Source organism: Podarcis tiliguerta (genome assembly GCF_965153285.1).
Source record: "Podarcis tiliguerta genome assembly, chromosome: 12".
NCBI classification, from domain to species: Eukaryota; Metazoa; Chordata; class Lepidosauria; order Squamata; family Lacertidae; genus Podarcis; species Podarcis tiliguerta.
In genome coordinates this window covers 22,744,730-22,772,235 of record NC_139545.1, presented here as the reverse complement: position 1 = coordinate 22,772,235, position 27,506 = coordinate 22,744,730, and the positions used below count along the sequence as shown (strand labels likewise).

Below are 27,506 nucleotides of genomic sequence, written 5' to 3'. Positions count from 1 at the left end.
CATTGGCTCGCCGCTTTCCCAGGCGTTCTTGGCCACGCCCGTTCCCCGCGATCACGTGGTCAGCCCGTATTCCGAAACTCGTTTACGCCTCTCCTTAAGGAAGAAGAAGGAGAAGGAGCGAGTCCTGCGGGTGCGACGTCTACGCTACCGGCGTAGTGCCCCGTAGTTGGTTGGCAGGGAAGGGCCAGGGGAGGATCGGGTGGGCGGGTGCGGGAGAAAGGCAGGGAGGCGGGCCGGGCTTCTGCCAGCCTCGGAATGGCCCTGGGTGCCAGTGCTTCAGCCGTGGGGCTGAGCGCTTAAAAGTTTCTGGGGGGGCGGGAAGGCCAGGGGGAGAGGTTTCCCCTGTCCCAGGCAGATCTGGATGGGGGGGCCCTTGTCACCATGGAGGGGGTGCTGTACAAGTGGACCAACTATCTGAGCGGTGAGTAGACCGGTCGTGCCCTGCCCTCTGCTCCCCTCGCCAGGCTGGGAGGGAGAGGCAGACAGCGCGTGTCTTTGTGTGCCAAGGGAAGGGAAGGGGGCAGCATCGCACGCGCCCCGTTCTGACTCTCCCGGTGGGTCTCAGGCATAGGGTCCAACTCCTAGGGTCCCTTCACCCCTACTCAATAAAATATTTGAGGGGGCTGCCCCCATAATAATAATAATATATTATTTATACCCCGCCCATCTGGCTGAGTTTCCTCAGCCACTCCGGGCAGCTTCCAATCAAGTATTAAAGACAATACAGCATTAAATATTAAATACTTCCCTAAACAGGGCTGCCTTCATATGTCTTTTAAAGAAAAGAAAGCTGCTTATTCCCTCCACATCTGAAGGGAGGGCGTTCCACAGGGCGGGCGCCACTACCAAGAAGGCCCTCTGTCTGGTTCCCTGTAACCTCACTTCTCGCAATGAGGGAAGGCCCTTGGTGCTGGATCTCATTAAAAAAAGTTGATGGGCATTGTCATTCAAATGGTTCCCATGTGCCATGTCATGTGATCGAGTCTTCTTATCTGTGCCCCCCCCCCAATATTTTATTCAAGTTGACACCCCTGGTCCCAAGCGCTGCAATAGGCAGGCTGAACCACGAAGGTACTGCATACATCTTTAAGGTGGGACTCTTGTGTCATCCCTAAAGAGTTTCAGAGGCGCAGCAAGTGTAGGATCTGCTTCCTTGCCCCCCCCCAAAAAAACCCCATCAAGCAGGGAGTGGCTGCAGGTTAAAGGGCAGCAGAGCGCATGAGAAGAGCAGCAGGCTGTCTCTGGCTACACCTCCGGTTAGACATGGTCTGAGCTGCCAAGGTGATGGGGAAGAGAACTTTGCTCAGGGCAGCGAATGCTGCTTCTCAGGAAGAAGGCAGCAGGGGACTAGATGGATGAATTAAGTCTGACTTGGGATGGGTGCAGCATCGTGTGTTTCTGCAAGTCTACACCTGGCACCAGCTTAGCTCCTCTATGTATTCTGGAGGGTAAGAACAGAAAGTTAGAGGAATTTATTGATAACAGAGTGATAAATATGATACACATATATGTAGTTGATGTTTGTCTTGTTTCTTTCACGTCTGTGTTGTTGCCTTCATCAATTGTCTGAAGTCTGAGTTTCCTGCACAATATATGTGTGTGTCTTAAGAGTGCCTGTGCCCTGATTGTGGTGCTCAAAGTGTTGTGAAGCATATCTTCTGTTATCCTTTGGAAGATCAAGTTGTAATACAAATCTGGATGAGACCTCTGGGTATAGGGTGGTATATAAATTCAATAAGTAATAATTATAATAGTTTTGATTTAAACCAACTCAGGGGTGGGGAGCCATTTCCAACCAGTGAGCAGGATCCTTACCTTCACCATCCCCTGCACACCATTTTGACAGGTGGGTAGGGCCATCCACCTGCCAGTCACCTGACAACACCTTAATGTCACCATTTCCTTTCCCTGAATTATTCCAGACCACATGGGTTCAATGATGTGTAGGCACCTAAGGTCAACTGATTGGCAGTTCCTGCGCACCCCATATATGATGCCAAGTGAAGGACCAGTGGGCATAGCTAAGAGAAAATGGCTTTGTGGACCGAATTAGGCACATGAGCCAGAGATTCCTCACTGCTGGATGGGTATATAGAAAAGACATATAGAAAAGGCAGCTGTGCCTAAGGATTAACTAAGTATCACGCAGCAACTTGACTCTGTCAGCTCACTCACAGAGTTGTTACCTGGGCTTTTACCTGTGGATTAGCTTTTGTCCAGAAGATTTCATTGGGACTAAATAGGCCTAACTCAAATAGTGGTAAATAGACTTCTTAAAAAATGCTTCAGCCACTTAGCAGCACAATGTTATGCATGTCTACTCAGAAGTAAATCTTACCGGGTGTAAAGGGAAAGTATTATAGGATTGCAAAGAAAGTATTATAGGATTGCAGCTTTTTACCTGAGGAAGATTCAAATTTCAAACTGTTTTCTGTTTACAGAGCAAAATCTGTAACTAAACAAAACACATAATGCATAAATAATAATAAGACGAAACCCACCAGGCATGCTTAGCAGATTTCAGCGCCTTCAGTCCCTTCTGCCCACTCTTAAAACCTAAATAATGTCAGAGAAGTGCCGCGCTTTCAAATATTTACAAGAATTGCATCCTCTGCCCTACAAATATTTGCAGAGCAAACCATGGCCGGGTGCATGGAATTATTGGCCGGAGCCCACCGTGAAAGAAATCAGAAAGTGTAACAGTTTCTGTCACTCTTCGTTGTAGAGCAGCAAAACTACAAGGATGAATCAGAACAAAGTGTTTCATAAGCACAGAATAGCATTTTGGTTTACAAAAGGTACATTTAAATGAATGAATAATCCTATTCATTCATGAATAAATAAATATTCATGAATAAATGAATGAATAAATAAATGAATAATCCTCAATGCTGGGAAAATATATTGATCCCTTTTCACAAACTAGAATCCAGGTGCTTGACTCGAGAGTGTGAAACGGCATGCTTTAGCTTAATGAGTTCAGAATCTTGCTGCAGTATTTAGCATCTCATCGATATCTGATGACTTGGCGTTGTACAAGGGCGGTAGGAGTTCAGTGATCGGACAAGGAAATTTGTACGGAGATCAAGAACTAGGGCGTGGGCAGGCAACAGATCACAAAAGCGACTTCCTTCCTCCGTCGCTGACCTGCTTCCCAAGTTTTCCTCTCCTGTTCCTGGGCTTTTAGCACATTTATCATTCTCCGGTAGCCATGAGATGTATGAATTTGCTTTCCAGAACAAAACTGCCCTGTTCTGTTAATTGAAGTCAGCTATGCTGTCCAGCACGGCAACAAGCTTCTTTTGGGAGGAGGTGCAGAGCAACTGCCCGATTCTGTCCATGTTTTTCCCAGAAGTAAACTGCAGAATTCAGTAGGACTCTTCTCAAGTAAACATACGCAGGGCTGTGCCAAAGAAATGTCCACAAATAAATTGAGTTTAAGTATTAAAAGGATCAAAGCCCATTTAGGCTGCAATCTTTGCAGTAGATTTTGTAGGAGTTGGTCGTAGTAGTTTAGGTGAGATGTGCTTCTAAATAAACATTGCACAGAACTGCACTATTACACTGGTTGGCTAGGAGCCAGTCAGTTACTTTAGGAGTGCTTAAGTCATTGCCATGCCCATGTGGGAGGGAATGGATGAGTCTTCCTTGCTAGAGTTAAGACAGGTGACAATCAGGTTCTTATGTTTGCAGTTCATGGGTGGGGAGATAGGGCCGAACTATGCCACATATTACCTCATACCACATGTCGTTTCTTCCAGTTTTACACTGTGAGTCATGCTCTCTGTTGGTGTTTGTTGCTACACCTTTTAAAAAAAACCAAAACCCTACCTGAGCTTATGGTGAGGCTCCATATTGTTTATGTTTTTGATTTGTTAAAAAATCAGTTCCAAAAAAACAAAACTGAACATAAGCCTGAACATAAGCCAATTGCCTATCTAATCTAGCATCCTGTTCTCATAGTGGCCAACGAGATACCTATGGGAAGCCTGAAAGCAGGATCCGACCACAAGAGTACTTTCCCAATCGATAACTGCCAACAACCAGAATTCAGAAGTAGGGCTGGGCAACATATATCATCCCAAACCAGATGGAATTCCATATGTGACACCGATTTCATAAATTTTGACTTGGCAATGTATCGCGAATCTTGATGTGTGTTAGGATTGGGCGATATATTTTCCCAAACCAGTCCATATCGTGATACTCGTTTCGTAATTTTTGACCTGGTGATATATTGCAAATCATGATGTGTGTTTGTGCTGTGCAAAAATCACAATGTGAGAAAAACTGTGAAGCCAATGCCTCTACCATAGCTGTCAACCGTCCCTTATTTGGCGGGAAACACCCTTATCCCAGCGCTGTTTCCCGCTGCTGTCCCGGATTGATGATGGTAAATTTCCTGGGTTTCAAAGGAAGCAGCTCCTCTCCCTCCCTCCCTGCCGGCCAGGGAGGAGGGAGGCTCCAACTGTGTTGCTTGGCTGCGTTGCTCACCCAATAAGGAGTCTAAGAACAACTGGGGAGGTGGAGCTTGCATGCCTTGTGCCAATCAAATCGGCCACATTGCCTGGGGACTCGCATTTGCTCAGTGCTTCCCAGTGAAGAGGTGACGGTGCTTTTCCTTGCTGCATCCCCTTTGCTGGGTTGCTGCGCTGTGGGAACCACTACTTGAGGCTTCATTTGGCTGCTGGCTGGGCTTTCTGCCCCTGAGGGGCTCAGAAGTTGAACCCACAAAATCCCCTATTTTGGCTGCTGATCCCTTATTTTCGAGGCTGCTGGTCCCTTATTTTCAAATCTGTAAGTTGACAACTATGGCCTCTATGTACCTCCATCCATATTTCAGACATTGCGATATATCATGATGTTTGCAGGCAGAGGATAGCCGTGGTAACTAGTAGCTATTGATAGCTTAATCCTCCATGAATTGATTTAATCTTCTTTTGAAGCCATCCAAGTTGGTTTCCATCAGTTGCTCTTGTTGAAGATGCTTCCCTTTTTTAACTATTGGTTGAGTGCAAAAGTCCTTTTCCAACATTCTGCTGCACCTGATGTCTCCATGTTCTGGTGTCATGCAAGAGGGAGAAACCCATTTTTCTATCTGCTTTCTCGACACTGTGATGCATCTCTATCGTGTTTCCTCTTACACACCTTTTTTCTAAACTAAGAAACCCAAGATGTTGTCACCTTCCCTCATAGAGCTGCTGCTCCAGCCTGTTGATCAGTTTGGTGGCCCATTTCTGAACTTTTTTCTGGTATTCCAATATTCTTTTTGAGCTGAGGCCATCAGAACCGTACAAAGTATTCCCAGTGTGGTCACACCATAGATTTCTATATTGGCATTATTATATTGGCAGTTTTGTTTTCAGTTCCTTTCCTCATGATTTCTAGAATGGAATTCATATTTTTCACAGCTGCCACACACGGGGTCAACATTTTCCTTGAGCTTTTTCCACTTTTTGCCAAGTTCTTGTTCCTGGTCAGTCCCCATTAGCTTAGGCCCCATGAGTATATGTGTGAAATTAGGATGTTTTGTCCCAGTGTATATCACTTGCTGATATCGAACTGCATTTGCTAATTTACTGCCCCTTTTGTTAAGTTTGGAGATATTCTTTTGGAGTTTGGGCAGCCTTGAACAATTTGGCTGACTCACTGCTCAGCCCTAAATCATTTATGAACAAGTTAAAAAGCACATGTCCCAATTTCTGCATACACAATCTCAACAAGAAACATTGTTCTCTCTCTGTATGCATGCTGATGGTTGCAAGTGGCACTAATAGGTTTTGTTTTTTTAAAATAACTTTTCATTCAAAATTAAAACAAAACATATTATCCAGAAACATATCATCCTTATCCCCCCCCCATTTTTCCTCCCTCCCCCCACAGAACCCACCCCCCGACTTCCCTCAGTTCCAGTCTTTGATTTCTCTAAAAATGCTATTTTCTGTATGTTACACAGTTGTATAGATCCTCAAACTATTTAGCTGATTATTATCATTAAAAAGTTTGTGAATGTTTATTCAAAACCAGCCAAGGAGTCCAGTTCACTTTGTTGTGTCTTCAAATACTTTGTAAAGGGTTCCCATTCATCTTTAAAGTCACAGTTATCCTTGTCCTGTAGCTTGTATGTCAGTTTTGCCAGTTCTGCATAATCCATCAATTTTTCTTGCCATGATTCTTTAGTTGGGGTTTCTTCAGTCTTCCATCCTGCGCAGTCTTCCATCCTGCGCTAATAGATTTGTGAGACAGTTATCCTTCTGGAAGCCACGCTGGCTCTATATCAGTAAGAGTTGTAGGTTGTAAGTTCTATAAGCTTGGGTCATTTTATCTTTAACAATGCTTTCCATCAGTTTCGCCAGAACCAGATGTTAAACCAGGCATATGCAAACTCGGCCCTCCACATGTTTTGGGACTACAATTCCCATCATCCCTGACCACTGGTCCTGTTAGCTAGGGATGATGGGAGTTGTAGTCCCAAAACGTCTGGAGGGCTGAGTTTGCCTATGCCTGTGTTAAACTAACCAGCTTGTCATTTCTAGGCTTACCCCTGGATTTCTTATTACGCTAAAAATAGAACCCAATCATTGCCAGCATTTTGATTAACACTGAAAGCTTCCCTGCAGTAGGGTTCTTAAAATTTACGTCAATAAAAGGGGTACATTTTGTTAATACAAATTACGGAGATTTCAACATATTATTTGATCTTGAACAGGGCTTATAAGACAATATAACAGGCTAGGGCCTGTTTCTGAGCTGGATTTTTAACCCTAAGTAATTTTACTCAACACTTTTTCTTTTAAATCCCCATTTGTGAAATCATTTAGGAATGTATGCAACTTGGTGGCCTTTGCTGGAGAGCTAGCTCAGATTAAATGTGACGTAATAGCATAATATGGCTTTGGGATTAACCCAGTTCGAAGCAAGTTTCCATGTACTAACTCCAGAAATTAATCTGCATCTATATTGGAATTATCTGATAATATTAAATTAGAAGGGTGTGACTTACTTACGCAACCAAGCTTTGCGGTAGATGCAAGTTCAAATACTTGCACTCTCAAAAATACCATATGATGATCACTCCATATCTGTATATAGCTTTCAGTGGCCTGGTTCTCACAACACAGCAAGTTCCCACGACTGCGCAAATGTGGACTGGAACGGGAGCTCCTATGCACAGTGGTTAAAACACATTTTACAGTTTGTTACAGAATACTGTAAATTGGTCATGTGCAAGAGGAGCTGTTCTGCCGCTGCAGCACGACAAAAGAGATTATTAAGATTATTTGTGATCAGACTCCCAACCGTGAATTAAAGTATTACATTGACTGAAGTGCTATGTATTACTTACACGGTCATTTTTATGCCACGGAGTAAACCCAACACAAATCCAGATTGGAGTCCCTAAGACGGTTGGGTGGTGTATTGTCCGCCTCCTTCTGCCAACTCCTGCAGCCAAGCTGGTGCCAAATGCATTGTTCTGCTTTCCTTTGGTTTTGTTTTTTTAAAAAAAATTATTTATGCTTTTCAGGTTTATACATTTCACTAATTTTACAATCATTTTAACATTTCAAACCTTGACTTCCTTCCCCCTCTTTCTGCAGTTCCTTAAATTTGTTTTTAATACCTTCTGCATATCCAAATTAACTTAATTTGCTCATTTATTCATCTACTTTAAATATATACTCTTATAAAACTGCAGGTTATTACAATACTCCTGCCAATGTTCTTATCTGTTTACAATTTATCTGTAAATATTCAAGAAACCATTTCCATCCAATAAACCATTCCAAGAATAAGAAATCAAGATAACAAACTTTTACAAAAGTTTGTTATCTTGATTTCTTATTCTTCCGGTAAGTTTCACCATTTCTGCATATTTTGTACCCATTCTTCCTTTGCTGGGACTTCTGCTTCTTTCCATTTTGGGGCGAGTAACATTCTTGCTGCTGTAGTAGCATACATGAATAAGTTTCTATACAGTTTAGGTAGTTCTGTCCCTATAATTCCCCAAAGTTCTGCTTTCCTTTGGACCACATCAACAAGGCTGAGAAGGGGAGTCTTGTTGTCCGGCCATCCCAGGACCTCCAAACACACTGTCCAGACTTGGACCCCAGGGACATGAAACAACGCAGGACGTAGCAGTTACGAGTTGCCAGTCTCTGTAGCTGCAGCAGGCGCTGTGATTCCCCGGTGGTTTGACTTCAACCCTGAAGGCTGCAGCCCATTCTCTCTCAAGACAGATGGATGCAAACAACAGTTTTGCAAATGCCAACTAGTTACATGTATATTCCTTCTGGCTGTGATTAAAAAAACATGTTTCTTCCCAGGCTGGCAGCCTCGATGGTTCATTCTCGCAGGAGGTGTGTTATCCTACTACGATTCACGGGAAGATGCTTGGAAAGGCTGTAAGGGGAGCATCCAGATGGCAGTATGTGAAATTCAAGGTAACTAAGAGACATGAATCCGCAGTGGGACTTCCATTGTGAACTAGAACACGTCAGTTCCATTCAGACATCTACACACAGCCTCATTTGACTGTAAGTAACAAACCTTGGTTTATCAAGCCAAGATATGCTTGAGGCTTAACACACACACACCATTTGTACCACCCTTTCTTTCCTTGACACACTGCAACGGAATACTTCCTTGCTTAACTAACCAGATGATCCAGGAAACCGTGATTACCTTGATGAGAACGAGCCAGCACCTGAAACCGTGGTTTGAAATTGGTTTCAGATCCTGTCTCCCCCGCCCCCCATCCTCATTACTATAGTTTGAACTGTTGGACATAACGGGAAACGGTGGTTAACTGACCTAGGAAATCTTCAGTTACAACACGCTGAGAACGGAAGATGGAATTGGCAGCATTCATGGGCACAGAGCTCTTGCATGATGTTGGCTTAGTAAGCTGAGTCAAGTCTAATTCTGTTGTTCTTAGTTCATTCTGCAGACAATACGCGGGTAGATTTGATCATCCCTGGAGAACAGTACTTCTATCTGAAAGCCAGAAATGCGGCAGAGAGGCAAAAGTGGCTGATCGCTCTAGGAACTGCCAAGGCCTGCTTGACGGATGTCCGGACACAGAAAGAAAAAGGCAAGCTGTTCTTAGCTGAGACTTCTATCCCCACCTTACTTCCCAGCATCTCAGAAAACAACATTGCTTGCTTTGTGTTTCCAGTTTTATTTTCCAGTCAGCAAATATTTAGAACAGTTTGTCTTGTGTTTTTTGGGACCTTCGACATCACAGCCTTTGAGGCTCTATTTAGTTTCAACACATTTAGTTTGATTCAGCATTACGTGGGCACAAGAAAGAATTGCTAATTTTATCCGTTCGTTGATTAAATTTTGTACTCCCTCCAAATAACCCACCTGTGGGGGGTGGGAATTGTGATAATGGGTATTTATTTGCAGCATTGAAAAGTTTGCGTAGGCAAACTTGGCCCTCCAGATGTTTTGGGACTACAACTCCCGTCATCCCTAGCTAACAGGACCAGTGGTCAGGGATGATGGGAGTTGTAGTCCGAAAACATCTGGAGGGCTGAGTTTGCCTATGCCTGATTTCGCAATTTAGAAGCTTTATAAAGTTGTTTCTGATCACATCTGTTTGACTTAACTGTGTTATTGCTATTGATTCAGAGTTTACAGAAAACACGGACACTTTGAAAACAAAAATGGCAGAACTCCGGCTGTATTGTGACCTCCTTGTTGAGCAAGTGGCTAAAACGAAGGAAGTCGGCATGTCTGGTGTTTCAGCAGCTCAGGTAATGTGGTATCAAATAAAACCTGACCATGTCCAAGGTGCAAGAGAACTTCACATCCATAGCAGCAATCCCTTCGCTGTAGCATCAATAATATGTTACAGGTGGAGCAGCACTTAACGCCACATCCCAAGACCCCCTCAGCTTTTGGCCGGTCTGAAGATGCTGGCCTTTGCCTGCTGCTGTTGGGGGTTGGTTGTATTGTATGCTTTTCATTATTTAGAAATTGTTTATTGAGGGTGCTTTTTATGTTCATATAAGAACAGCTTGTCTGGTTCTGCCGTATGCCGCTCCTGGTGCATTTATGTTTATTCTTTAAATTTATCTCTCACCCTTCCAAAGAGGATCTTTAAAACAATTCCAGTTCGGATGCAGACTGGAAAAGATCAACATTTAGTAGAACGGGATGTTATTATGGTTGTTAAGAATGGCATGCCCTGGACACCTGAGTCTGAAGTTTTGGGGAGAAAGAGACCCTCCATATCACTGTATCATCTGTTGAGATGCTCTTGTCAGTGCCTCCCCAATCAGTAGTGAGGCAGATGTCAACAGAAGAGAGGAGATGTTATCTCACTCCTCTAGGAGGTCTAACTTGCCACTAATATTACTGTGCAGCAAAAAACCTTTCTATTCACCCAGAATTTGTGGTGTGGTGTAGTGGTTAAGAGCTGTAGTCCCGTAATCTGGGGAACCGGGTTCGCGTCTCCGCTCCTCCACATGCAGCTGCTGGGTGACCTTGGGCCAGTCGCACTTCTGTGAAGTCTCTCAGCCCCACTCACCTCACAGAGTGTTTGTTGTGGGGGAGGAAGGGAAAGGAGAATGTTAGCCGCTTTGAGACTCCTTAAAGGGAGTGAAAGGCGGGATATCAAATCCAAACTCTTCTGTTAGCATTGTCTTAGACTGTTGCTCTACTTCTCCTATCTGTGCCTTTTATACTGTTGATTTATTGTTGTGTTTTTATGTCCTTGTGAACACACACACACACACACACACACACCCCGGAATTTTAACTAAGTAAATAAGTTGTTTGTGCAGGTGTGTCAACCTGTGCTGGAAAAAGCAAACGTTAGGAGCCTGGCTTGGGGCAGGCTCCACAGCCTAGAAACCAGGTAGTTCTTGGAAGGTAAAGTCATCTTCCCTTTTTTCAGAATGGAATTGATATGGGAGCGCTGTTGAAATCCACCTGCACCACCTTTCTGAAGACCCTTGAAGATTGTATGCACATTGCAAACGCAGCCTTCTCTTCGGAGCTGCTCCCGCCTGAATCTCCCAGCGTTTCCAAACCGAACAAGGTAAGCTTAAGCGCAACCTCTGATCCTAAAGTGGCAATCCACCCTTCCCTTGGTTGCGCTATTGTTCAGCACTGCATTTATTTAGCAACTTCGGAACGCATGATTTAACTAGGAGGCTGCTGTGCTAGTTTGCCTGTTTGAGTTGTACCCAGTTTTGGAACTTGACAAGTTAAAGCGTACGGTCGAACCTCGGTTGTTGAACGTAATCCATTCCGGAAGCCCATTTGGCTTCCGAAATGTTTGGCATCTGAGGCGCAGCTTCTGATTGGTTGCAGGAGCTTCCTGCACTCAAGCGGAAGCTGCATCAGACATTCGGCTTCTGAAAAACATTCGAAAACTGGAGCATTTACTTCCAGGTTTCCGTTGTTCGCGAGCCAAAACGTTCCAAAACAGAGCTGTTCGGGAACTGAGGTTTGACTATACAATAAATCAGGCTGAGGGTCGAAGACATTTTGTAGTATAGTCATTGGTGAAGTGTCCAGTAAGACCCATTCGATAATCAGAAGGACAATGCTTAAACAAGAAAAAAGGAAACTGACCCCTGAGACCACGAAGAGTAGCATACTGCTATATAGATGGCCAGTTCAAAGCATTTTGCTGCCTGAGGCAAAAGGACAAGATAGTGCCCTTCCCATTCCATGTATAGAATGGCGATGTGAAGCCTCTTCACACTTGAGGGCAGCAGCTACTTTAGAGGGTTCAGGGCAACCTAGCTTAGGGGACTTGGAGGAGAGGGGGCTGAGGCAGGAAGCCTATCCAGCATTTTCCACATTGGATGATTGCTTCACCTGCCTAATGGTAGGGCCAGCCCTACATGCATAGGTTTGTGTCTTGATTCCTTCCATATTCTTTGGATGTATCTAAGGAAAGCTGAAGCGGCCAGTGGGAAGTGGCGGTGCCACAAACCTAGCCATCAGAATAGCTGCTGTGAGGAGGAGGGGTGAGGCAGTTGGGACATTGGCACCGTATGGATGCACCTGTGGAGTCAAAACTGGCACTTCTGCTGGTATGTCCACACAGTACCAACCTCCTTGCCACTACCTGCTCCCCTCCTGCTAAGGAGCAATGAGTCTGCTGGCCAGATGTGAGGGGTGCCACAGTGGCACTCTGAAGGAAAGTAAGTTTCTGAGATTTAATGATACTAGCATAAACAGTTTTCTTTTTCTTTCCTCCCCACAGCTAATACCTTCCGTCTTATTTAGCCGCGATATATCAGAAAGGTACAGTGCACTTTTTTCTGCATTCAGTTGTAGAAATTCTCAGAGTCTGACTCTTTGGGATGAAGCCAATTATGCATCACTGTTAGAAATAACAAAGAGAAGAAGCATAAAGGGGTGAGGGGTGTGAGTGTGTATGTGTGTTCAATATATACATTCTTTAAGTTGTTCCGAAGGAGCCCATCCTCTAGGTCTCACCACCTGAAATAGGATGCATATCAGTTCCAAGAAACTGATGGATGTCAGTTTATTTATATTGTTAAGGCAGTGCTTCTGAACCATTTTAAGTTGTGTTCTCTTATTTTACTAGTCTTGGATTACTGTATTTTTCGCTCTGTAAGACGCACCAGACCATAAGAAGCACCTAGTTTTTGGAAGCGGAAAACAGGAAAAAATATATTCTGAATCCCCTGCCCCGGAGAGGCTGTGCGCGGCTACGGCTCCACCAAGAGCTGTGCTCCCTTTAAAGAGTGTGCGGAGTGTGTGCGCGGCTGCCGTTCTCCCTCCTCGGGGAAAAGCCCCCAAGAGCTCCAAGCGGCTTGTTAAAGGGAGCACTGAGCAGAGCCTCCTGCCTGCATTCGCTCCATAAGACGCACACACATTTCGCCTTCATTTTTAGGAGGGGAAACGTGCGTCTTATAGAGCGAAAAATACGGTATATATTTTTTAAAAAAACTGAATATGCACACTAAAAATACGTATTAGAGGCTACAGAGCGCCTTTTAAAAAGTAAACCGATTTTGTGACTTCCTGCCTCAATCCTGGGGTGCCTTGGGAGTGAAGCCGCATTGCGTTACATCACTCCCAAAGCATTCTGGGAATTGTGACTGGCATGAAGCGGCACAAGGCCATCTCCGCTGTGTCCTGCCTTCCGCACATCTGAGCGAAACCCACTGAGGTAAGTGGCAACCCCATTCTGGATAGTTCGGAGAAATTATATTGTTCAAAAACTGTATTCAGATAATTCTGTTTAAAACAACAACAAACTTTATCGAACAAACAAGGTTCTTTTCTTTTGTTCCTCCCAGGAAGATGGAATTAAAAAACTGTGAAAACGGATCTCTGTATGCAAACACCAACCTTCATGAGCGATCCCTGATTGATGAACTGACCCCTGACCCCCTGAAAACTGGCAAGATGGACTGCACAAACACGATCAAGGATGATTTGGCAGGTGAATTCATCAGTGGTTATTATTCAGAATCAATGGTGTTGACTCGTCCACTTTTTGGGTTTTTAACCAGTGTTCCATCTATCTAAATGGAGCATATCAATTATTATTGTGATTTAATGCGACAAGTGTGTAATTTGAAACTTCTGTATACTCTTGGCGAAAAAGAAATTGAGAAAGCTACTGATGTGGAGGCAGTCATTCTGAAGTCTGTATTATTTCATGTTTGTCCTGCCCTCCTTCTGAGAATCTCAGGGCAGTATAAACAACTCTCTCCCACTCCCCTTTTATTCTCACGAAGCAAAATTACCTACAGGTAAAGTAAGGTGCTGCCAAGAGATACTGACTGGCCCAAGACTGAGTGGTGGATTTGAACCCAAGTCTCCCTGTTCTGAGTCTTGAAACCCTAACCACTACACCACACTGGCTATGCATAAATCCAGAGACGGATTTACATCCATCTCAAAAGTTTTCCCGTTCAGATCCTGTACGGGTGAGAAGCTGTACAGATGAGCAAGCAAGCATGCCTGCAAAACAGGACATTAAACGATACAGAAGATATAAAATCCACCGCAGTCTCCCCCCCCCTTTTTTTTTGTTTACATTCAGAGGCAGGTCACCAAGTTTAGTTTTCTGAAGATGTCTCTCCCTTTAAACCCAAGGTGGTGGCAATGACGATGGAGAGGACAAGCTGCTGCCAAAAGAGGACAATCAAGACGACAAATCTTTAAAGCCTGTAGTGGAATCGGCAAAAAGACCAACAGCATTGCAATCGGAAGAGAAATCAGACAAAGCTTTACCTACTTTTTTCAGTGCTATGAGCATTAGGTAATGCGCCACCTGCATAGCTGTCAACTGTCCCTTATTTGGCGGGAAAGTCCCTTATCCCAGCGCCGTGTCCCGCTGCTGTCCCTTATTGATGATGTCCCTTAAATTTCCTGGGTTTCAAAGGAAGCAGCTCCTCTCCCTCCCTCCCTCTCTGCCGGCCAGGGAGGCTCCAACTGTGTTGCTTGGCTGCATTGCTCACCCAATAAGGAGTCTAAGAACGACTGGGGGGTGGAGCTTGCATGCCTTGTGCCAATCAAATCGGCCACGTTGCCTGGGGACTCGCCTTTGCTCAGCGCTTCCCAGCAGAGAGGTGACGGTGGTTTTCCTTGCTGCATCCCTTTTGCCGGGTTGCTGCACTGTGGGAACCACCGCTTGAGGCTTTGTTTGGCTGCTGGCCGGGCTTTCCGCCTTTGGCTTGGAGGGGCTCAGAAGTTGAACATACCTGTGCTAGAAAATCCCTTATTTTGGCTGCTGATCCCTTATTTTCGAGGCTGCTGGTCCCTTATTTTCAAATCTGTAAGTTGACAGCTATGGCCACCTGGATAGAAATTGCATGGAGAACCTTAAGGAATGGTCCATTAAGGGGGTGAATTTGCTCTACGTCCTCAGTTTTCTGTACAGAAGGAGAAGGCAGACTTTGGGGACATGGGGTACTGCCATCTACTGAGTGTGCCCTCTGGTCTTTCTAGCTTCGTATTATCTACAGTAATATTTGGATGTCTGTCACACAGCAACAAATCAATTTTATCTGTTGCAGACAAATATGAATATCTAGGTGACACAGGAATATGCCACTGCATACATTTCTGGACATGGATATTATTAACATTATGTTGATCTCTTTTATAAAATGCATGTAATCAGATTCTTGGTCCACCTGAAAAGCACTTTTCTACTCTGTGGGTTTCTCCAGTTGTATCATTTCAGCATTATCCCAGTTGTGAAGACGAATAACATAAATGGCTTTGAAATAGGATTAAAGTGGAATTAGCCCATTACCTCTGACTGCAGTGTGACCTTGGAATTCTTAATGTGCTCTTTGTGTTCTTCCCCAAAGGTTTAGTGATATCAAGCTTTTTGAGGACGGAGGTATACCCACAGAAGAATTCCTACAATCTTGTAATGAAATAGTTCCAGTCTTGGGTATGTGATTGCTTGTTTCCTCCGTGAAATATGTTGCACAGTGAATATCTCTGCTTTGCTGTTGAAGCCTTAGTGATTCCATTAAGAACATAATGATAGAGTGTGGCTTAGTGAGACATCAATGAATCTAGCCTATTTTTACCAAGCTTGTGTGCTCTTCCTTTCACCTCTCTTCCTCCAACCCCTCTTCTCCTCCCTCGTGGTCAGCAGCAATAAGTTCAGAAGCTTTTGCCTTTGATAACCAGAGCTTGCCATGGCATTCAGACCCCCTAAAATGCAGTTAATCTTAATTGAGGTTAGTTAGCTTCAGAAACCGTAGTTAATATTAACCACAGTTTACTGGATTTGGGCAACACAACAAACTGTGGCTAACCAAAAACAAAAAACCTCCAAAGTACTACACCCAGCTGTGTTGGATGAAGACAGTGGGTGGTGGAATGTGTGAACCCGGGAAGAGACTAGTCTTGTTCACATGATAAGTGAAGTGTTCAAATGGAAACATTGTGTTATATGAACAGAGCAGTGTGTATAAACCGCATGCATACCACCTTGAGTGTCATGACAGAAGAAAGTAGGATGTAAGAACAAATAAATAAATAAACAAATCTTATAAATATAGCCAGCACAGACCTCTTATTTTACAGTGAATGTACCCGATGGCTTGGCTTTTAAGCTGTCTGGGACTTTGTGCTTGCCTTTGATCCAGTGAAATGTCATTGAGTTACCCAAATCATTGTCCTAGACAAAAACTCCTTTTGGTTACAAAATGGAGGGAAAGCCCTGCTTTATAGAGGACGCAAATATTCTTGCGTTCTTAACCCAGCTCCTCCTTCAGCTTCTTTCATGCCTTCAAGAAAAATCAGAGGTGCTCAATCCTTTCTGCCCTGTTGCCTGTTATCCAGGTTGAGTAGGTGGAGCTAAAGCTGACCTTTGAGGTCTTGAAAACTCATCTTCTTTCTCCTAGACAAACTTGGGCCCACAGTCTTTGCTCCCGTTAAAATGGATTTTGAAGGGAACATCAAGGTAATGGCTTCAGCTTAACATTCAGTTCTTAATGATAAGTATTTTAAAAATGAAAAAAGATGCTGAAATAATCTTGCAGGTGCTGTTCAGAAAAGGGAAGGGAAGTCACTCTGTGCATGGTTCTTTATGTGCTTCTCCGGACATGGGCGCAACCAGGATTTATGTTGGGGGGGGGGGGGACAGGACACCTCCTGTCGTCATCCTCTGTCTTGTTCTGCCTAGCAGATTCAGAACGAAATGTCTCCACAACAGTTTTCAATTACTTTCTTCTGACCCCAAGTGGTCAAAACATTTCAGATACAGTGGTACCTCGGGTTACATACGCTTCAGGTTACATACGGTTCAGGTTACATATGCTTCAGGTTACAGACTCCGCTAACCCAGAAATAGTGCTTCAGGTTAAGAACTTTGCTTCAGGGTGAGAACAGAAATCGCGCTCCGGCAGCGCGGCAGCAGCAGGAGGCCCCATTAGCTAAAGTGGTGCTTCAGGTTAAGAACAGTTTCAGGTTAAGTACGGACCTCTGGAACAAATTAAGTACTTAACCCGAGGTAGCACTGTATTCTGATCATTTCTACTTTTAGTTAAGTATTTTTATCTATTTACTTGACCATGAGTCCAGAGACATTCTTCCATGAGTTGTTAGGCCTTGCTTACCCTCCGCCATGTGCCATGGCGAGATGCCTTGCTGCTGAGTATTTGAATCCAAGAGCCACATTGTTAGGGTGGGCTGTGTGGCTCTTTTCCAGATGTTACTTTCCCCAAGAAACCACTTAATTGGACCAACCTATGTTCCATGTGCGGCACTGGTGCTGGCTCACCAGTGCAGCCTCGTCACGCTGGCCACGTGACCCGGAAGTGTCTTCGGACAGCGCCGGCTCCCGGCCTCTTGAGTGAGATGAGCGCACAACCCTAGAGTGGGTCACGACTGGCCCGTACGGGCAGGGGTACCTTTACCTTTATGTGGTTCCTAATTGAGATGCAGTGCGGGAATTTGCTCCACCCTACCTGGCAAGTGTCTTCTGTTCCTTCCCTGTCGGACGCCCCTCACTATATAATTTCTCGGTATGGGCCTGCCAGAAATACCAAACGCCAAAGTGTGTGACCTGGTTCTCTCTCCTGTCTAGAAAGTAAATCAGAAATACATAACCAACAAAGAGGAGTTCACCACTCTTCAGAAAATTGTCCTACACGAACTGAGCTCTGAAGAGGCAGCACTTAGAAACTCTGCCACACAGGCCCTCCTCTGGCTGAAAAGGTAGGTTGTCTAATTTTGGGGACATGGGTGAGGCTGGTTACACTGCTAACCAGGATCCATTTTGGGCCAAAACCAAATATCCAGCTAAGTTATACCAATTGAAAGCAACAGACTTAAGTTTGTTGGTTTTCGTAGTGCGTCTCTACGACTAACACTAGATATAACCCAGTTACTGCTTTTTAATTTGAATTCTAGAAGAATGCAAAGGGCACATTTAATGATCACCGGTGACAGTAAACATGGTCTGGGGCCTACCTCCTGTGGACTCCCTTTCCTTCGTCTGTCTAGTGAATTCTCCACCGTCGGCGAAGTGAAAAAGGCTCAGTACGGGTGTTAGATATAAATAGAACTTACATCAATTGTTCAGGGGTTCTCTCAGCCTGCCTTCAAGCATATCGAGGCTGCTTGCAGACAGAGCGGTAGGTGGGTTTCTCCATTTGGAAATGATCGTGTCTCTTTTCCTGTAAACTACAAACAGAATTTGCAACTGCACTTGATCTTAGCCCAAAGGCTGAGAAGCCCTAATGGTGGCCAAGAGACTGATACTGAGGAATTGGAAGAATATAGATAGGATACCCTTTAACCAGTCGATTGACAGTATGACCACACTTGCAGCTTATGAATGGACTGCTCGCAGACATAGACTTTGTTTGGATAAATATGACAACATTTGAAATCAGTTTATATAGGACGTAGCAGGCTTTTAATATCTACATATGTATAAGGATAGTAACATAATGTCCGTTTATATAAGAATGTATGGGAGTATACTACATTGTACGTGTGTGTGCATGTGTGTGTGTTTACACATTCTTGTTCTTTTTTCTCCCCCCTTTTTTTCTTTGTATCAATTTATTTCTTTATAATTGAAATTCTTCCAATAAAATATTAATACACACACACACACACACACACACACACCACAATTGCAACTGACTTTTCACACTATTGCGGATGCCACATTTTTCGGTATCTCCATTCTGCTGTACAGTCATACCTTGGATCCTGAACGCTTCGCAACTCAGACATTTTTCCTCCCAAACGCCGCAAACCCGGAAGTGACTGTTCCGCTTTGTGAATGTTCTTTGGAACCCAAACGTCCGACGCAACTTCCGCTGCATCCAATTGGCTGCAGGAGCTTCCTGCAGCGAATTGGAAGCCGCGTCTTGGTTTCTGAACGTTTTGGAAGTTGAACGGACCTCTGGAACGGATTCCGTTTGACTTCCGAGGTAGCACTGTCCTTTATCCACACCTGTGGGTGTGACATAGCTGCTGTGGCTGGAGAAAGTGTGATTCACCTGAACAGCCGTTTGAAGCTTAGCACACTTTATAACCTTTGCAGTGGCACCATCTCTTTTCTTTATTAGCACATTATCCATTAAAGATTATCCATTAAATATATTTTTAAAAAATAAATGTTTAATAAACCCTTTCTGGTCACTGCCTTTTGAACAACACTGTTAACACCAGCAACCAGAATGGGGTTTCTCCCCTACCCAATATCCCACTGTCCATATTTTCTATTAAAAGATATATTTTAAAGTAACAATTTCAAGCGACAGTATGTGCTCTAACTTCGTTCCCTCGTTCCAAACAGGGGTTTAAAATTTCTGAAGGAGTTTTTGAAAGAGCTAAAGAATGGAGAGAAGAATATTCAAACAGCATTGAGTAAGTGCAGAATATTTTGCAGAAAACTATGGAACTCCACATTTTCGAGGTTGGCAGAGGGGAAACTGGCTTAATTCACTCACATCACCACATGTACTCAGCGAGAGCTGTGTTTATAATGAAAACCATACTTGGAAATTAAACATGTTTGCTTTAAGAAGGAACCTTTGTTCGATTTATGATTTTGCCAAACCCCTGAGACTGTCTCAAAAACTTTTACTCTGCGCAGCATCTTACAAAATGTTTACCCCTGCCCCCCTTTCTGTCGAATTACAGATAATGCTTACGGCAAAACGCTACGACAATACCACGGCTGGGTTGTCCGAGGAGTTTTTGCGGTGAGTGAGCTTTTTTGAGTTGACGGTGGTCATAAGAGTAGATTTCTTTAAACTCAGTTATTTACAGATTGTATACACACACTCTGGATCAGTGGCGTAGCGTGGGGGGTGCAGGGGGGGCCAGCCGCACCGGGCGCAACATCTGGGGGGGGGGCGCTCGCACTCACAGCTCTCTGCCCCTACCTGGCTCACTCTCTCTCTCTCACTGCAGTGCTGGCTGTGCGAATCTGATCCGAGCCGCCGGGTCGCCGGCCACTGTGGAGGGGGGGTGCCAGGCGTGCGGTGCGGTGCGGAGAGAGAGAGAGGGACTATCTGGGGGAGGGACAGTGCAGCGGGGGAGGGGGGTGCAAATTACTTGCCTTGCCCCGGGTTAGGGGGCGCAAATTACTTGCCTTGCCCCGGGTGCTGACAACCCACGCTACGCCACTGCTCTGGATATATTCATGTATTGCAATGAACTGGTTTTCTGATCTTTACATCTGACTGCTAGCTAGTTCACACAGACACTGTAAGCCTGCAGAGGCTTGGACTCAAACTCCAATCAGCCCTTGCCATTGGTCAGAGATGATGGGAGTTGTAGTCACAGGTCCCCCCACCAATGCTGTCAGTAGTAATGCCATTGACTTACCTCTGGTACTTCAGGAGCTTACCAAGAATAAAGTTGTTTTATGGGCAGGAGGCTGGCTACTCAATGATAGAATCATAGAATTATAGTTGGAAGGGACCCTGAGGATCATCTAGTCCAACCCCCTGCAGTGCAGGAATATTCAGCTGTCCCATACAGGGATCGAACCTGCACCCTTGACATTATCAACACCACGCTGTAACCAACTGAGCCATCCAAAAGTGATGCCGAGTCATTTCAGCTGTGAGTGTGGTATTTCCTCACCAAGCATGACAGAAAAGCATATATATTTCAGGGAATGGAGGACAGAATTCTTTTCTTCCTTCCCTCTTTTCCTCATCAATGCCTACACAGGAATAAGCCCTATTTAATTCATTGTGGCTTCCTCCTGAGTAAATGGGTCTAAGTTGGCAGCCCCCTCTGCTGTTTAATGTGAGAAACGATGCTGGGACTCTGCGCGGGCCAGTTGTGGTTGTGTTGTTTTGGGATTTGGATAAAAATTGGGATTTTGGCATGTGCTGCTGTTAGTTTTTTTCAGTATAAGAATGCAACATACTTACTTGTGGGTTGACCCTTGAGCAGAATCAGTGGTGCGTGGGGATTTGGAAGTAGTAGCACAGAACATTTATATATTGCTACATTTATATCCCACCTTTCCTCCAAAAAGCTCAAGGCATGGTTCTCACCCTTCCCATTTATCCTCACAACAGCCCTGTGGGGTAGGCTAGGGGACCCTCCAGGCATGCTTTTTACTGCACATTTATGATGACTTGCGCCCATAGGAGCAGTCATACGCAAGCCCACTTTTAGTACTATTTGTATTGAAGCTGCATATGGGTGTATCCTGCAACTTTTCAAAGTGTTGGTGTTGACTTTTAAAGCCCTGAATGGCCTTGGCCTTGTATACCTGAAGGAGAGTCTCCACCCCTGTAATTTAGCCTGGACACTGAGGTCCAGCTCCGAGGGCCTTCTGACAGTTCCCTCACTGTGAGAAGTGAAGTTACAGGGAACCAGGCAGAGGGCCTTCTCGGTAGTGGCTCCCGCCCTGTGGAACGCCCTCCCATCAGATGTTAAGAAGATAAGTAATTGTGCAACTTTTAGAAGACATCTGAAGGCTGCCCTGTATAGGGAAGTTTTTAATATTTGATATTTTATTATGTTTTTATATTCCGCTGGAAGCTGCCCAGAGAAGCTAGGGCAACCCACTCAGATGGGCGGGGTACAAATACTAATACTAATAATAATACTACTAATAATAATATACCACAAATATTCAGCTTTATTTTTGTTCTGCTTTTGTTGAACTAGAACCCCTCCCTACAGCAATAGCATGGTAGCACTGGGGAAGTGTCACAGCATCAACTAATAAAGCGGAATAAATCCACCACCAATGCTCTACAGTCGTACCTCGGAAGTCGAACGGAATCCATTCCGGAAGTCCGTTGGACTTCCAGAACGTTCGGGAACCAAGTCGCGGCTTCTGATTGGCTGCAGGAAGCTCCTGCAGCCAATCGGAAGCCATGGAAACTCCATCAGACATTTGGGTTCTAAAGAATGTTCGCAAACTGGTTTATGGCGTTGGGGAACCAAAACGTTCAACTTGCAAGGCATTTGACTTCCGAGGTACCGTATTTTTTGCTGTATAAGACTCACTTTTTCCCTCCTAAAAAGTAAGGGGAAATGTGTATGCGTCTTATGGAGCGAATGCAGGCTGCACAGCTATCACAGAAGCCAGAACAGGAAGAGGAATTGCTGCTTTCACTGTGCAGCGATCCCTCTTGCTGTTCTGGCTTCTGAGATTCAGAATATTTTATTTCTTGTTTTCCTCTTCCAAAAACTAGGTGCATCTTGTGGTCTGGTGCGTCTTATAGAGCGAAAAATACAGTGCTTATTTTGTTGCAGAATGTAACTGGAATAAAACACCTGTCTGGAGGGATCCATAGTCTCTTGTTCCACCATACACATTTGTTAGGTCTTCATTATTTTGCAGGACACTTTGCTGCCTTTCAAAGAGTCACGGCCACCTAAAAGTTTGCTTATCTCCCGCCGCACCCTCCCCAGTCTTTGTGCACAATAGCTAAAATCACAATACACCATGTGGATCTCCTTCGCTTCTGTTCCTTGCAGCTCGCGCTAAGGGCATCTCCGACTTACGCAGACTTTGTGGCTGCGCTCTCTCTCGGAGAGTGCGAGAACCAGGAAGAAGCTTTTTACAACGGAATGCAAAGGGACCTCGACATCTACCTACCGGCCATGGAGAATCAGCTCTGCATCTTGGACGCACTGTATGACGAACACGGGCTGGAGTCGGACGAAGTGGTGTGATTGCCAGCCCCACGCGGTGCCTCGCAAATTCAGGGATTGTGTCCGCTAACATAGCTTTTTATCCCCAGAAAGCTATTCTGTTTCTTTGTGTTTTTCCATGCTTGGGAAGGGACTCGAAGCTTCCTTTTTTATACACTTTTATTACTATTTACAATTATTATTTGAATGCTTGCTCGTGTTTAAACGCAAAGGTGCTATACATTCAGGCGAGATTGTGACTGTCCTGATGACAGCTGGATCTCACCGTGTTTGCTGTGTGGCAGGCCATACATGGCGGTGGTCCCAAGAGCCGTAGCCGCGGCATTTGGTACCGCTGGGCTGAATAGTTCAGAGCTTTTCCTTACCGGTGAAATGACCGCAGGTCAAATCAACAAAAGCAATAGTAGCTTTCAGTCTAGTGGCTGTAAAACGTAGCCAGGATTTGCAAAGCCACACTTCCCATTTTAGTGCAAGTCTTCCTTGCAGGTTAAATCATACCCAGAACCCAGGGTGTTACCAGGTCACAAGTAACCACCCGCTTTCATCATGTTGAAGCAATTGGCTGCATCCCTCCACATCAGTTGAAACAAAGGATCTGCCCCATGCTCACATACCATGGTGACAGATGACTGCTGACCTCTTAAGGCTGTCAACGTGCTTCCATTGCTTCCAAGCTGATGTTCTCGTGCTAAGCCAGAAGCACTGGGAAATTCCTCGTGCCACAACGATCATGTATCTTGCACACCTCCAACAGAAGGTGGAGGGAACAGAAGAATGCACCACGTTGCTCCAGCACCCCCTGGTTGCAGATGCTTTCTAACTTCCGGGTTCACTTGCTTTTGGAATCGGTAGAACTCTTTGCAAGTTAGGATTGCAGCTTTTGCAGCCTGTGCTTTAGAGGCCTATTTGAAACCAAATCATAAGCATTCTGTGTCTGTGTTTGAATCATTCTCAACTCTGGATTGCAAAAAGGCTGGATTTGGAGCAGAATCTGTGGAATGGTGAATCAATCCATAAACAACTGTCTTCTTCAGAGTAATTGGAAGCCTTTTTTGTTTTGTTTTGTTTTAGGTCCAGGTGTAATTTCAGAATACATGAGCTTTTCCACTGCTAATGTTTGTTTTTTTAAAAATAATAATAATACTTGGTTTGTCTAATCAGAGTTCAGGGTGAACAGCTTTCCTTACGATTATATATAAAATTCACCTCTGGTATATGAAAGCTGGTATATGAAATGTGTATTTATATAGGCACTAGTAGTGTTACTGGAATTACTTCTGAGTTCTTACAGACAAGGGAATTCAAAATGTTACATGATACCTGGGCAGGAACAAGTAGTGTGTCGTGTTCCCCAGACTTAAGGGCTACATATCAATAGATTGCCAAAACCAGTCTTTGGCTCAATGTTCCCATCCCAGAAAACTGCCACTGCAGTTTCTCTGTTTGTCCCTTCTGTTGGTTCTTCACATTCCCCTAGTTCTTCTGTCTCATTCTTCTTCCTCCCTGTGTGTCGCATTCTCCCCACACGCAAAATGGAACCTTTGTTTTCTTGAAATCCTTTGGGGTCATTGGTCTCATGTGGAGGACCATGGAGGCCTCGGGGTGAATTGTTCTGAAGGAGATGATTACTCTGGCTGCCAGGAGCCAACAGATAACTGGCCTGAAAGCTTATTGTGTGGTCTGTAACCATACGGGAAAGAGATTTGTGTGGCCAGTCATGTCATGTACCCTGATTTCAAAGATATTCAGAAGAAGTGATAATGCTGAGCCTAAAATACATATTTGGAGGCTGCAATGACAATCTCACAAAGTTACAGGTAGCACTTGTTCAGTTGGTGCCTCATGGTACCTTAGAGTACCAGTCTTAGAGCTTCCAGTCATCTGAATACACCCTCAATGTCTCTAGGTAAAAACTAGTATGGATAGACTAAATTAGGTGGCAAAATCATGAAGGAACCAGTTCCAGTACCCTCAAACACTTTCCACAATGCTATTCCCATAGAACAAGTCTTTAAAAAAAAAAAAAAATCCACATTATAATTGAAACATACCTATGGACCTCTGTTGCCTTTAGGATTGAAATAGGCGATCACTGAGTCAGCAGTTTAAAAGAAAGCTTTAAATGAATTAAAGCACAAAATTAGGTATTTGAATTTAGACACCACAATATCTGCTTGGGCTATAAAATTTCAAATAATCTGGAATCTGAAAATTCAGGGAAATTGTACTGTTGGGCACTAATGCTACCATTAATACAGCCCTGCTTTTAGTCACTGGCACAGAAGTCAACAGGATTACTCCAAACACAGTCATATTTCATCTGCAACTTTTCATCCATGTGGAGCATATAATCTCCTGTTTATTCACTTATTGCATTTATACCCTGACTTTCTGATAAATACCCAAGGTGGCAAGCAGGGTCATAAATGTGTGATTCAATAGAGCAGACTTTCTACACCTTGGGTCCTCAGTTGATGTTGGACTACAACTCCCATCATTCCTAGCCAACATGGCCAGCAGGTCATGGATGATGGAAGCTGTAGTTTAATAGCATCTGGGGACCCAAGGTTAAGAAAGGCTGCAATAGAGAAACGTTCAGCCAATAGCCCTATTTTTATTTTGAACTTCTGGTGCTCACAATGTATCATTTCCCATCATTTATTTAGATGTCTGTTGTCTTGAATATTTGTTGATAAGATAGTTTATTCTCATTGCAACTTAAGAAATTTCAATGAGGCCATATTTGAGGCAGAGGAACCCAGCTTTGCATTTCTCTGTTTGAATGCCCAGCACCTAGATCTTTGAGGCACTTTATAAATGTTGTTGTTGACATTCTGGGTGAGGGAATTTCTCACTTGTACCATCATCTTACCTAAATCCCCTCTGCAGCGATGCAATAATTTCAAGGAAAGATTCCCTAATCCTCTAAATTCACTTCGTGCATTGGCTGTTATTTTAGATAAGTCATAACATTTGAGCTGCAGCAGAGGGTATGTTTCCAGTTATCTCTTCATCATTCCCCAGTGAAAATCCAAGATGGAGGATTTTTCACTATTTGTTTATAGAGTCTGGTTCATGTGACCAAACTGAATTAGGTAGATTAAGAGGACCTGTGCAGAGATGATCATGTGATATTTTCCTCATGTACTCTACTCTCATTACCTCTCTTTATATCCACCATTCTCACCACTTCCAATAGCTTGACAAGTGGTAAATTTCAAGTTGAAAGCTAGGCACAAAACCCTTCCCCTGTGGGTCAAGATTAACTTGTTTGTTTGTTTTTGGCATTAAATGGCACCCATTCTGCATCTGCTTACGCCAACAGCTGCCCATCATTTTATAGTAGGCACTTGTGACAACACCATTTTATTTTGCTTGTTTCCATTTTGTCATTGTTTCCTCAGAACATCGCCTTATCTTCAGCTCCCCACCCCCTACCCCTTGAGCAGGTGGTCTTCCTCAAATGGTCAGTTTCTCTCTTCCAACAAACACACAAAGAGAGATATTCTGAAAAGTAGCGTTCTTTTTTATAGTATCGGGCCTCTAGAATGGCTATTTTGTTTGTCAAATGACGTTGCCTAGCAGTTGGCGGTATGGAAGCCATTTTGTATATAGACACTGCAAATAAACACAGCCATCTGCCTAGCGGACAAAATGGCTGGTTCTCTTAACTCTGCTAAGTGTGAGCATTTTAGAGGATAGCTGGAGTGTTTTGAGGTTTAAAAGAATAATGAGGTGTCCCTTTCAGCTGAACTACAAGCACGCTTCAAGTGACAGCTAAGTGGTTAACATGTGTCACTGACTTGTGTCACATGAGCAACAGTGAATTGCAATTAGCTGCTGCAGCATGATATGTCCTGGTGCATTTCTGTCATCTGACTCCCTTAAAAAAAAAAAAAAAGGCTGGTAGATACATATTCTCAGGGATTTGAGCAGCAAGGGCAAAAACCCAGTAGTCTTTAAAGACACTGATTGTTCATGTAAATAATGTTGTTGACCAGTTGAGACCTCCTGCAAAGTGCATTTCTGTTCTAAACTGTATGAACGATGGACTTTTGCACAAGACATAAGGAGCTTCTAAACCTGTACTGCGTGTGAACTTCTGTCGGCATGTTTGACTTGCACTCTGTATATCTTTGTAAAGTAGAGTACATGCCTGTTGTGTTTGAATGAAGGACGAAAGGTTTTACTAGAGTTACCCCCACCCCACAGGAGTCCCCAGTATGTGCTGTGTTGATCTGGATATTTTGCAATGTTTCCTTTTGAAAACACAGGGAGTTACCAAAAGGCAGCCTGAAGGGCGTAGTGGCATATATCATCACATTCTCATGATTTGTTACACTGAAAGGTTTTGAGGCTGGCTATACCAATGGATCACAGCAGGGGTCTTGTTTTTAAAAGAAATATCCCTTTAATATATATATCAGAGAATAACTTATCCTAGTAGAAGTCATGGTAGGAAAACTATACAATTCTATTTATTATTGCCACTCCCTCTCCCTTCATTTGAACATGTTGCATGGCTTGGGAAATGGTCAACACTTATGCAATGACTAGGCATTGGGGTACAATCCAGAGATTTTTTTAATATAAAAAACAACAACACATGGGCTTTTCCCCATCGACCACACCGACGTGTGGAATGCACTCCGCAATGCTTTGATGATGACAATAAAACTTCCTTTGATTTTATTGTGTCTAAATTGCGATGGTTATTTCTTCTCTATAGTAACGCCCGTGCTGTGGAATTCCCTCCTCTCAGATGTCAAGGAAATAAACAACTTAACTGACTTTTGTTCAGGGGGAGGTTTTCAATGTTTGATGTCGTATTTTAATTTGTTGGAAGCCACACAGAGTGGCTGGGGTAACCCAGTCAGATGGGCGGT

At 44.0% G+C, this 27,506-nt stretch overlaps 1 protein-coding gene across 2 annotated transcripts; it reads left to right on the top strand.

The window, feature by feature from the left end:
* Window positions 1-140: 140 nt before the first annotated feature.
* PLEKHA8 (pleckstrin homology domain containing A8) lies at window positions 141-27,312 on the top strand. 2 transcript variants are annotated; one of them, XM_083405035.1, is made up of 14 exons: window positions 141-421; window positions 8,325-8,441; window positions 8,936-9,091; window positions 9,634-9,758; window positions 10,904-11,047; window positions 12,227-12,267; window positions 13,293-13,438; window positions 14,098-14,263; window positions 15,321-15,406; window positions 16,371-16,429; window positions 17,555-17,685; window positions 19,283-19,353; window positions 19,630-19,691; window positions 22,444-27,312. In XM_083405035.1, the coding sequence occupies exons 1-14, from the start codon at window positions 382-384 to the stop codon at window positions 22,639-22,641; spliced, it is 1,542 nt and encodes a 513-aa protein (XP_083261161.1). In that variant the 5' UTR covers window positions 141-381; the 3' UTR covers window positions 22,642-27,312. The 2 variants fall into 2 exon arrangements, with proteins under 2 accessions (XP_083261161.1, XP_083261160.1); XM_083405034.1 differs by lacking the exon at window positions 141-421 and adding an exon at window positions 2,729-2,798.
* The last annotated feature ends 194 nt before the right edge of the window (window positions 27,313-27,506 follow it).